A 12,236-nucleotide genomic window follows, 5' to 3' on the forward strand; every position below is an offset into this window, starting at 1 on the left:
TAGAGGAGTAGTCTGAAATTTGGGGAAATACAGTACTCTATTTCATGCTGAGATTTAGATCAACACCACTATCATGTCTTTGTGTCAACTAAGAAGCTAGAGTCTGGAGGTGATTAGCTTAGCATAGCATAAAGACTGGAAACAGCTAGCCTAGGTCTCTCCAAAGTTTAAAAATATACCTGCCAACATCTCTAAGGCTCACTAATTAACATGTTATATCTCATTGTTTTAATCTGTAAACAACCAGTAATGTGAAAATGACAAGTTTTGGTTTAATGAGGATTTACATACTGGAACTATTTCTTAGCAAACACCAGCTGGATGCAGTGACTTCCTGGAATCTCCACTTGTTGCCTAGCAACTACACAGCGATGACTAGACTCCATTCCCAACTTGAGACATTATGTGGACATGTGTGGTGCGCCCAGGTAGCCTAATGGTTAAGATGCACACTACATCTTGTGGTGTGCTCTTGTTTTTTGTCTCCGCACTTTCAGCTGTTAAATAAAAAAAGAAAAAATAAAGAAAGAAAAAAATATTGTGGAAGTATATGTGTCCACATACTTTTGGCCATATGTTTCACAATTATAGTAATATGAGGAAATTCCATTTTGTTGGTGCAAACTTCCTTTAAAATCTATTTTAAGTTTACAGGAATCACAGTTTGATATATTTTACAGTTGAAGTTGAGAGTATCAAAAAACAGGTCCTCACAAGTATGTAGTAATACAAACGTGTGTGTGTGTGTGTGTGCGTGTGAGCAACTCCTCTCCATAAATTGTTATCATTGAATTATGGAAGTGAAATTGCATCAGTCATGCTGAGTTTGATTTGTTTTCTTCTTTGTTCTCGAGTGTTGCGGTTCTCAGCTCTCTCTCTGTCTCCCAATTATGTCACTCTTAGCTATCATTTCTGAATCTGATTCTTAGAGGACGAAGGAAACAAGCTATCAGCTCTTGCGCTGGGCTTGTCATACTAACCCTGCCTCTGTCTGTCTCTCTCTTTATACACTGTCTCATCCAAGGTGACCAGAATTGGAAAATAAAACTAAACAGAAGTGCAATATTGGTAAGAGAGGAACAGGAAAAATGCTAAAATGAGGTGAAAGAGAAGAGGCTGAAGTTGATAAACCCGACTGCAGCTACAGATGAAAATAGAGAGGTTGGGTAGCGAGAGGTAGAGTGAGTGAAGAAACTGAGAGGTTGAGGGAGAGAGAGAAGCTATTTATAAGTGGCGCTGTGCTCTACTATCCCAGCGTCTCTGCTCCGCCTGTCGCCCTGAACCTTCTGCTCCACTTCTCATCAAAGCAAGAAACACCCAAAACCCAGCGCTGTGGGTACATCCTCAGCGTCTGTGTGTGTGTGTGTGTGTGTGTGTGTTGCTAAATTGGTCTTATCTGTGATCTCCTAAGACCCATATAGGAGTAATTAATCATCTAATCTGGACAACACAATGCACAATGAAAAGGTCAGGGTCAGACACTTGGTAAACAAGTAGGACACTCTGCCCTCTGAATGTCTGTGAAAGTTTGAGCGAGTTAATGAGATACGAAAACAGACATGGAAATTACACAAACGTACACCATACTTTACTATTCATGAGACAGAAAGTGTATTTACACTTGATGCAGCACTTGATAAGTCTGTCCCTGTCATTGAGCAACCCAATATTTTGCCATACTGTTTATACCAGTATCTGTTCTTTTAACATTGAGGGTAGTGTCGCAAATCAATGAGCAGGATTGCTTTTTGACATGTGATTTTATACAATTTTTGCATCACTGTGATGAAATACCTTGAATTTTTAGGTATTGAAGTGCTTGCTCATGGGGGAATTGTTGGGTCTCTCTAAATTAAAGAGCACAATCTTGACCTGCTCCATGTGAAAAGCACCCTGAGATAACTTTTGTTATGATTTGGAGCTATATAAATAAAATTGAATTGAATTGAATTGGATTAGCAGCTTCCTGTCAATTTGTCAACTTACTTTCTAGGAAATGTACAATGTAACAATCTATATCAACGTGGCAGTTCTGTGATAGAGGAATTATCCACATCGCCAACTCCTTGCACAATAGGTAAGAGCCAAAACCTTTATCTTTACTGGACATAAAGCTCCAGCTTTCCTTCTACAGTTCAGTGCAATTGACACAATCTTTGTTCAGCACAAAAAAGGACTCTATATTTGAGCCAAAATAGTCCTATAGCAGTCTCAAGAAGTAAAGTAAAGGCGTTTTCAGAATTTTTACTGCTGAATTGGGTGCAATCTTTCCTTATTCCTCATTTCTCTACTCTGGCTTATTTTAGCAATAAAAAATGCTGTCAATTTTTACAATAAGGACTTGAAAACGTGAATATAGACTGCTGTTGCATCACATTAACGTTGGCTAAACTTTGGAGGGTTTTCTGTGCTGAACAAGGACTTCAGATTTGAACTTTAACTGTGAATGGAAAGCTCTAACTGCTACTTCATCTTACAGTTTGTACTACTACTACTATCTGTGTACTACATAAGCAAACATGGACTTGTCGCAGGAACAGCTGCCATTAATGAAGAGTCTCTTATTCTCTCCACTATTCAAAAAGGAAACTATGATGACAGAAAACTGCAGACATTCTGGATGTTCATCCACAAGGTGAGTTAATTCACAGACAGATTACTTTATAATAAGTACTATAATTACAAGTGACCACATCATATAATATGTGGTGTGATAATTTGGATCATTCTCTGTAAAGTATTTAATATCTCACTAATCTGCTGCTTAGCTGAGTAAATCCTGACCATTATGATCCCCCCACTTATGTGATGTAACACGACGCCTCAGTGGGTGTCCTGTAATGGAAGTCCAGATTCTAGAGGATTATCACTGCAATATTAATCTCACATTAGTTGAAGTTTTAGGCCACAGCCACAGCTCCACTGAAATCAAAACTGAACAAAGACTGGATGGCTGGATGGTGTGTGATGTCTCTTTGTGCAAATGAACACATTGATTAACATATAAAAGGCTCAGAACCTGCAGGGTCGACAGGAAATTACAGCTGAAATTACACTAATACACAGCACGGCAAATCTTCAGTGGAGCTGATTCAGCCCCTTTGCTTTTTGGAATCAGATATTTTACAAGACATTAAACATCTGTTACTGGGGTGAAGTGGTAGTATAGTATGTGATCTGTATCTGGATAAAGACATCTGATCGGCCTTTGCATTCATATTTGACATTAAGAGGGGTTCTCATTATCTAAAGTCTGCCCACATTGTGATCGGCTCTCAATAAAATTAGGAAACATGAGCTGGTGATCAACAAATGGTGCATCCAAGGTAAAAGTGATGCTGCTGTAGGGGCTCTACTTATTTTTCCTTTGCCTTGCAGCTTGAAACAGCAGGAAGAGGCAGAATTACAGCAAGTGACCTTTCCACTTGTTGGGCAGTTGTTTTTCTTATACCTGCATTGATTGACTTTTCTGCGACTTGGGGGCAGCATAACAATCTGTACACACAAGACTGACATATTGTAAAATAATAAAGCTGTTATGCCGAACGTGTTAGCACTGTGTTCCCATAGCCTCGTTCAGGACTGTCCCATCCACAGTGTGGGAGACAGCCCCGAACTCTCCCATAGAAAAGCTCCGGTAAGCAACTGTGTGAACGGGGGCGAGGTGGTTAAACAAGTTAACTTAATAAATTTTAAACAGTTAACCCCCATCTTTAAAGTCATCTCTTTTGTAAAACTGAAAAGTAAGTTGTAGAGTGCAGTGTCTTCTTCGCCTTATTCTGGTGCACCAAACCATAATGGGCTCATTATACTTGATGTAGTTGACGTCCATGTTCATAGTGGGTGTTCTTCCCCCCAACAGCCACAAGAGGCAAAAATGAGTCAATTCCACACTCGAAAACAAACTTAGATAAGCGACACAAAGGTGCGATTTATGCATTATCTAAATGTTTTCAAACTGTACTTTTAAGTTTTACGAGAGCAAAGACCTGAAGGATGAAGATTAACAGATTGGTTCATGTACATCTGGTTAACCGCTCCATCTCCGTTAAAGAGCAGCACACAGTCACTTCCTGGAGCTTTTCTACAGGATAGGTTGGGACTGTATCCCACATAATGGATGAGACAGTCCCAAACAGGGCCAGAGTTCCCATTGCACTTAGCTTTTAGAGTTTCCCTAAAAGACAGTATAACAAAAGTGAAAGTCAGCCTCACACAAGTAAACAAATCATTAGATCAACCAGCAAGTTGACCTTTCATGCAGCTATTTTCTGTGTTTACTTTCAGTCGGACTCAGAGACAAGTATTTGAAATGATTCATATAAACATCATGTATTTTTGGAGAGCTGTAGGAGGCTCCTGTAGCTTGATCTCATATAGGTGTTTTGCACGAGTCCTCATTTCGCTGAATCTCTACAACGGAGGTGGAAAGTCTGAAGTTAGCATGACCCGTTGAGTCACAATGGCCACATCTACGGAAAATACGTCAGGTTGAAATAAACTAGAATTTTCCTTTAATTTCAAGACCTGGGCAATATAATAACAATGAGGTTTCCATTCTAAGTGCACAGAGTCTAATAGTGTGAGTGAGCATCAGGAGGGATGATTTGCAGAATCTTACATTGGTGACGACAGTCTTGCCTTTCTCTGACAAATGCCTCTCCACGTACCCCGACGACAGCAGATCACTGGGAACAGAGAAGACAAAAAGAGAAGAAAAGTTTGAAAATTTGTGATTTTCATTCAAGTGTCACTCAGTTTACAAGCATGCTTGTATTTTATAGAATGACTATATTCCGTCTTGGCAGCACAGAGCTTCAGAGAATCAGCTTGGCTAATTATGACCATCGTACAGGGACGAGGCTATTTCCAGCACGCAAACTCACACAAACACAATTATACAAATCCAGCCTTCTAGCAAATGTCTGGAGTGTGTGTGTCTATCAGTGGAGTGAAGGACAAGTGAAGGTCAGTGAGGAGTAAAAGAAGCAGCTCAGGCAGAAGAGGAAAGAGGCAGGAAATAAATTGAGAGAGTAGGGAAGAGAAAGAGTGGCATAAGTAAGAGGAAATCAGTCTGCGTGTGCTCTCTCAGCCAAGCTGGACCCAAGAATCCCAATGGAGATACACACTGCAGGCCCAATCTGAGACAGAGATGTATGAGGTGTAGTGTGCACACACACATACACACACACATACACACACACACACACACACACACACACACACACACACACAAAGGAATGCGGCATATGAATGGGGATTTGTCTTCTCTTCAGCTTATTTCAAAATATAATACAGTTATTGTTGTTGTTGTATGTCTTATCTCACAAATAGGTGCCCTGAACACACACACACACACACACACATTCATGCATACATAACATAGGGAAGCGTAGGAGTGTGCTTTTATTTCTTTAGAGTCAACAGTAACCTGAGGCTCTGATACACACAAACACTCGCACACACTATGCAAATGCTGAGAACAAATGCAGCCAACTTTGCACCTGGAGACACAAGTGGACCAGGAGAGATAAGCATTTATCAGTCAGGACTCGACACAAAAATGTATAACTGAAACAGTGTGCGCTATCTGAACAGACCACTTGCCACACTAAACCAGAGAGCCGTCAATCAACTCCTGTCAACTTCCAGTAGATTGGACGGATTTTCACCACACAAACAAGACTCTTTTTCAATGTCACGTTAAGTGTTTGAAGACACAGTGAAGGATGGAAAATGTAGGTGAAATGTGAAGAAAATTATGTTTTACCAAACAATGCAAATGTGTAAATTACACACTCAATATAATAATAAAGATCATATCACTGAATTAATTAAGATTATATAAAAAATGCCCGCCCTCAAGAGATGATTATCGTCAAAAAAGTGTAATGAAAAGTCCAAAGCCAACAATAAATTAGTCCGTCTTTCACTTTTTCACTATCCTGTTTGTCCTATGCCCACTGGTCGCCACTGAAGATGTAAATCTTTAAAAATGCATCACAAATGTTTAGTTTTATTTTTTAAACTAGTGGGGCACTGTAGTTTTTTACTCAAACTGGAATCCATCCATGCATCCATTTTCTGCCACTGATCTGGGACCAGGTGGCAGTGGCATCAGACTGAGTAAGGAAACCCAGACATCCTTCACCCAGGCAACACCTTCCATCTCCTCCCGGGGGATCCCAAGGCATTCCCAGGCCAGAAGAGATATGTAGTCCCTCCGGTGTGTTGTGGGTTTGTCCCGGGGTCTCTTACCAGTACTCCTACCATGCCTGAAACACCTCCAGCAAGAGGTGTCCAGGAGGCATCCTATTCAGGTGCCAAAACCACCTCAGCTGGCTCCTTTCAATGCGAAGGAGCAGCGGCTCCTCACCCTATCTCTCAGGCTGAGCCCAGCCACCCTCCGGAGGAAACTCACAGCCACTTGTATCCACGATGTCATTCTGCAATGGTGCATTTGTTTGGGACTATCTGCCATTGTGGATTAATATACATTGGGTGCTCTAGTGAGTATTTATGGAGAAAAATATTAGGGAAAAAATGCAATAATAGGAAAAAACAAATAAATCCAACAATAAATAATTTATAAGGAAAGAAGACAGTGTTCAGTGTTTTGATATTATAGTGCTGGTTATTTTTAATAATCCTTCTCTTTTTAGCAAAATGCTTAAAGATCACATCTTAATTTTATTTTAATTTTAATTTTAATTTTTAGTTGGTGTGGGTAAGATCCACACAAGAAAAGAGAAAAGTAACAGAAATTTTAGAACACATTAAACTGAAAACTTGGTTCTCGGTGACTGATTAGTTACCTATACAAGAGTACATAGAGTTGATAAAAAAAATATAACATGGAGAGATGTGCTATACAAAGCATCCATCCTTTCAGGATATAGTAGTTTTTATACCCTAAATGTTTGTTACATTACATTACAGCTAAGTTTGATAGTTTAGTTTAACTTTTGACATGAGACAAGCTCCAAACAGCTCTATGTAGAACTATGTAAATATATATAAAATTAGTCAAGGTGGCTCTATTAGGTTGCATGTTTACTGGCATGCAAACTAATATTCATCTTTTTCGCTTTGAAACAGACACTTCAAGTTATTTTTCATCAAGTGTTTCTGTATTTTTGTCAACCTCTTGCAGGTAACATCTTGATACTGCTGCATATCAGGGTGTTTAAATAGTTTCAAGGTGTTAATAGTTTCATTTCTATATCCGGCAATTTAAAAATGGGGATATCCTGACAAAAGGACCAACTGCAGTGTAGAAAGTAAAGAGAAATCAGTTACTTATGGTGAGAATGGTGATAAATTTTGTTTTTTCAAATAACTGCTTTCTTTCAGGAGGCTAAAGTTTTTCAAAAATGATACACAGTATATCAATCGAATGAAACCCCTGACATCAGCACACACAGGCACGCACAGGAAGGAGGCTCCTTTCTAAGACTAATGGGCAGTTTGCTATGGCAATAAAAAACATGCATGGAAAGAGGAGAGAGAGTGAGATAAAATGGAAAGGGGGAGGGAATGACCGCCAAGGGGGGAATAACGAGAGAGAAAGGAAGAGAGGCTGCAAACGTTAAAGGGGGGGGGGGGGACAAGGTGTGAATACAGAGCTCTAACAGATATCCCATCATACACTCCTTCCTGAAAAAACCCTGGAACATCTATCGTATGCTTAAAAAACAGGCAATCCCCATTCTACACACTTCACACCCTCCAACCTCAGACTGACAACTAACCTCTGTCATACAAATTAAACACACGTGGCTCTCGAGAAACATTTTATCAACATTTTGCATCAAAAAGAACCGCTGTCAAAATATTCATACGCTCCTGTGATGAAGATGTTCAGTGTGTGTGTGTGTGTGTGTGTGTGTGTGTGTGAGTCCCTGGGTCACAGTCGCGCTGTTAGCCTTTGTTCTGCTGGGTTGTGTGTTTAAGATTCAGAGCTTGTGATCTTTATCCGGCCCCACGCTGAGCTCAGACGGGGGGAGCAAGCGAGAAGCATACTGAAGCAGCAAGGCAGACACACGGGCCTCTAATGGAGGACGCCGATAACAGATTTCAGCTTTAATTGTTATGGGATTTAAATAATTTATTTGACAGACAAAGACGCAAACTCAGCCTCTTGCTCACGCTGTTCGGCGCGACCCCATCCCCCATACTAACGCACACTGATGTAGACACACATACAGTACCCCCCTCTTCCCGTTAACATGGGTACAATATAGATATAAATGCACGGCTGTGAGAGACGTCTTTGTAGTTTCACTTTGATATATAAACAAACAGAAATACACACACAGGCTAATGCTCATGCTGCTGTTTGCATGTGATCCATCTCCCTGCAGACGAAAACGCTGCAAACTTTCAACATAAATGATGATCAGAGGGAGGTGGTTTATACAACGAAGCTGAGGATTTCATTAACAAGAAAAAACACAAAGAAGGAAAATGGAAACGGAGGCAATTGTACACACAAAATGTAATGACTTATCACGTCATCACCACAATATTCAAGACTTTAAAGTAACAGATTTATGATCTCATGTCACGCATATTTGTGTAGCATCTGGCACTTAAGGGAACCAGATGTGTGGATGAAACGGAGATGAAGCGAAAAGTACCCACATCTCTTTTCATCTAATTTTCTGTTTGGTGTCTGTTACTCTCATTCTCAGTTCATTGCTTTTTATAAATACTCTGAGAGTTTTCTTGGTTCCCCCGCCACAGCAACATCTGTCTAGCGAGATGGCGTCCAGCTGTCAATCAGGCCTAGAGGAGATTTCAGAGGTGGATCCACAGACACCCTCCACTTCAGCTTACAACACTTCATAGCCAACTTAAAACATAGTAATCACATCCCTATCTCACTTTCTCTCCCCTTTAATGTCGGCCAGCCCAGACACACACACACACACACACACACACACACACACACACACACACACACGCACATACACTAAACCAGCTGGGAAAATGTTGCACTGAAAAGACTTATTCAATTTTATTAAGTGGGTCTTCAGGAGGTGAAAACCGACTGAGTGCACCGAGTCCGTCTGGCTGTCAGTCATATCAAACTTTATCCTCCCTTTTAAGCATTTTGTTGCAAGTTGCTCTGGGCAATGACATCTGCTGTGGCAACCCAGTTCGATCTCCTGAGGTGAATCGTACACACACACACACACACACACACACACACACACAAACACACACACACAAACACACACACACACACATAAACTAAAGTTTTCCGTGTGGTCTAAAATTCCTCTCACGGTCTGTGTCGCCAGGCACCGCCATGGCACTGGGATGAAAAAGGAGCACAAAAAGGCTAGATTGGCAGGACCAATGTTTATGTGTGTGTGCACGAATTGGCACAAGTGTTGAGGTACCAGGCTTTTCACTGCTTTCACACGAGCCAATCTAGCTGCTTTCAAAGACTCTTCTTAATACACTCAACATCCCAAAGCACACAAACATAAGCACCTGCACAAATATATATATATATATATATATATACACACATATATATATATATATATATATGAAGCTTCAAAATTAATCAAACGCATCCATACATCCATACACATCTGCACATGGGCACTGCAGTCATCAAATGGACTTCTGCTCCATATATGGATTTGCCATTTAACCTGGTAATAAAAGGGCACCGCTACACAAAGGACTGAACATGTGCTGTGTCAGGCGTCTGTAATGAGGATGGGGGAGTGCTGAGGGAAAGAGAGAGCCAGACAGGAGAAAGGATAAGTGCAGCGGAGAAAGCATGGGGGGTAGGGGGAGGGATGCAGCAACATGGAAAGGTGGATAAGAGAAATAAAGATGTGAAAAGGAGTGAAGGAGAGAAGAGAAAGCGGGGGAGGAGGTTTCTCTTTAGGGAAAGCTGCAGCTGCTCTCACCTGCCCACCACCACCGCCCCCCACCACCCGAATCCGTGCCTCACCCTCCCTCCCACTGAGGCCTCATTAAAGGTCTCCAGGCTATAATTCATTCACTCTCCAATCACTTATCAGACATGCAATTCCACCAGCGTGCTCACAGGGATCCGTCCTCTTATTGCACAGGGAATACTGATGCTCACAAACAAGAAATATTGATGCTAACAGAATATAAAAGACAAGCTAATAGCGAGAAAGTAAGCTCATATTCCTGTTCAGTCTTGTTTAGAAGCAGCTTTCTGCAGTTTTCAGTCCATTATGCAGCAGGTTCTATAGCACGCAACATACAGGCCAAATAGAGTTGACTCCTGAATTATGCAGTGGCAAGGGATGTTGTGGGCTCTAAGGAGAACATGCAGATCTGTATCTGTGACAACATGTGGACTGTTAGTGAACTCCATGCTGTGTAAACAGGGTTAATAGAGACAGAGAGACAGACATTTGGAGCCCTGTACACTTGGGACCAAGTAATCATGCCTTGTTTTCTTTTCATGTTCAGCTGTTAAGTTCATTTCTTTTTGGTAACTTTACTTTATGCCCTTACGTGCATCAATATGTGTCCTCTCAATCTATCTAATATCTCCATCAGATTTTGTACAGTTGTACATTTTGTTAAATGGCTAATCTCTTGACAGTAAACCATACTTTCGATTGATTTTTATTCAGCGTGACGGAGGGAAAAGGAGTAATCTATGAGAGACAATGGGCTTTAAAGAGGCATTAGTATCTTTTCCTGCTGAGAGAACAACAGTCTTCCTCCTGTCACTGTCTTCAGCGAGAGCCGGCTCCTGGATCTCTCTTTGTCTCCACTAATCCTCCATACCAAGTGAGACAGCTCGACAGAAGAAAGGGGAAATAGACGAATAGTGGAGACAGGAAGTGAAATAAAGGAATATAACAAGATTGGAAGAAAGAGAAAGAATGATGGGGCAAAAAAGGGGGAACTGGTGATTCGATGTTTGACATCCGGCAAAGTCCACTGACACAAATCCTGCCTTTAAAGGATAGATTAACATTTTTGACCATGCTACCATCATGGCTCTATGTCTGTCGATTGGGTGCTCTACGACTTCAGTCCATACTGAAATAACTCAACTATTGGATGGATTCCCATGAAATTCTGTACAAATATTCATGGTGCTCAGATGATGAATCCCAATGACTTTGGTGATCCTCTGACTTTTCCTGTAGCACCACTATGACATTTGGACATTCATATGCCCGGCCGGATGACTTATAATAAATTTGATGATTCCTCTACTTTTTATCTAGTGACATCATCAGGTCAAAATCTTAATTTGTCCAATACTTTGATTTATGATCAAATATTAGCTGTACTTTGTGTTTATTACTAATTAGCAACTGTTAGAACGTAAACATGCTGAACTAAGATGTTGAACATAGTAAATATTATACCTCCTGAACATCAGCATGATTAGCACGGTCATTGTGAGCATGTTAACATGTTGATGTTAGCATTTAGCTCAAAGCAGACCCGCCTCACGTAGCTGTTAACATGGCTGCAGACTCTCCTTAAAACAATACTCGCATACACACAGTAAAACAGTTTTTGGTCATTCTAATTGTTTTTCCTGTCCATCCTGGCCTTGAAGAAATCCCCTCTGAACACAATCCCAACACAAGAGATAGGGAGAAAAATCCACAGTCATTCTAATTCATTCTTAAGTTCAGCTGAAGTTATTATGAGCCTTCTGAGTTAGACAAACCAAATGGGTATTTTTCAAAATTATGGTAAAAAATTATGGCATAAAGAGGATATTTTTTGCTAAAACAGACTGCAACTTTGAGGAAGACACTCGCTTGATCTGGCTAACTCTGCTAACTGTGTCAAGTTAGCATTTTTGCAAAGAGGGACTGTGGATTTTGTCCTTCAACTCTAACACTGGAAATGCACTATAAAGGGATCTCTTCATGGGCAGTATAGAGAGGAAAAATTCCTGCAGCAACCAAAAACTGCTTCAATGTACATAAGGGCATGTGGGTATTACTTTAAGAGAGAATTGAAAAAAATGTGAACCTATCCTTTAAATCTTAATCTAATGCTGTTTCCGTTCTCAGAAATTCCTGTAGAAGCCCTGCAAGGCCTCTGAAGTCTGACACATCTCTTACACACACACCCCTAAAAGAGATAAACACACATTTACACACTGTCACTGCTAACATCCCTGCTAGTATTTGTTCTTCTAAATTAACCCTGCTCACCTCTATAAAATCACTCTGTATCCACCTTCCTCACACACACGA

The 12,236-nt window shown here is 40.6% G+C and overlaps 1 protein-coding gene across 3 annotated transcripts in view; it reads right to left on the minus strand.

Annotated features, from left to right (window-relative positions):
* adam22 (ADAM metallopeptidase domain 22) overlaps positions 1 to 12,236 on the minus strand; it is a 69,980-nt gene that overhangs the window by 43,363 nt on the left and 14,381 nt on the right. For all 3 annotated transcript variants that reach the window (XM_067601506.1, XM_067601507.1, XM_067601508.1), the window contains exon 4: positions 4,622 to 4,688. In XM_067601506.1, the coding sequence (XP_067457607.1) occupies positions 4,622 to 4,688 (67 nt within the window). The remainder of the gene's footprint in view (positions 1 to 4,621; positions 4,689 to 12,236) is intronic.

Source organism: Thunnus thynnus, chromosome 10 (genome assembly GCF_963924715.1).
Source record: "Thunnus thynnus chromosome 10, fThuThy2.1, whole genome shotgun sequence".
NCBI lineage: Eukaryota > Metazoa > Chordata > Actinopteri > Scombriformes > Scombridae > Thunnus > Thunnus thynnus.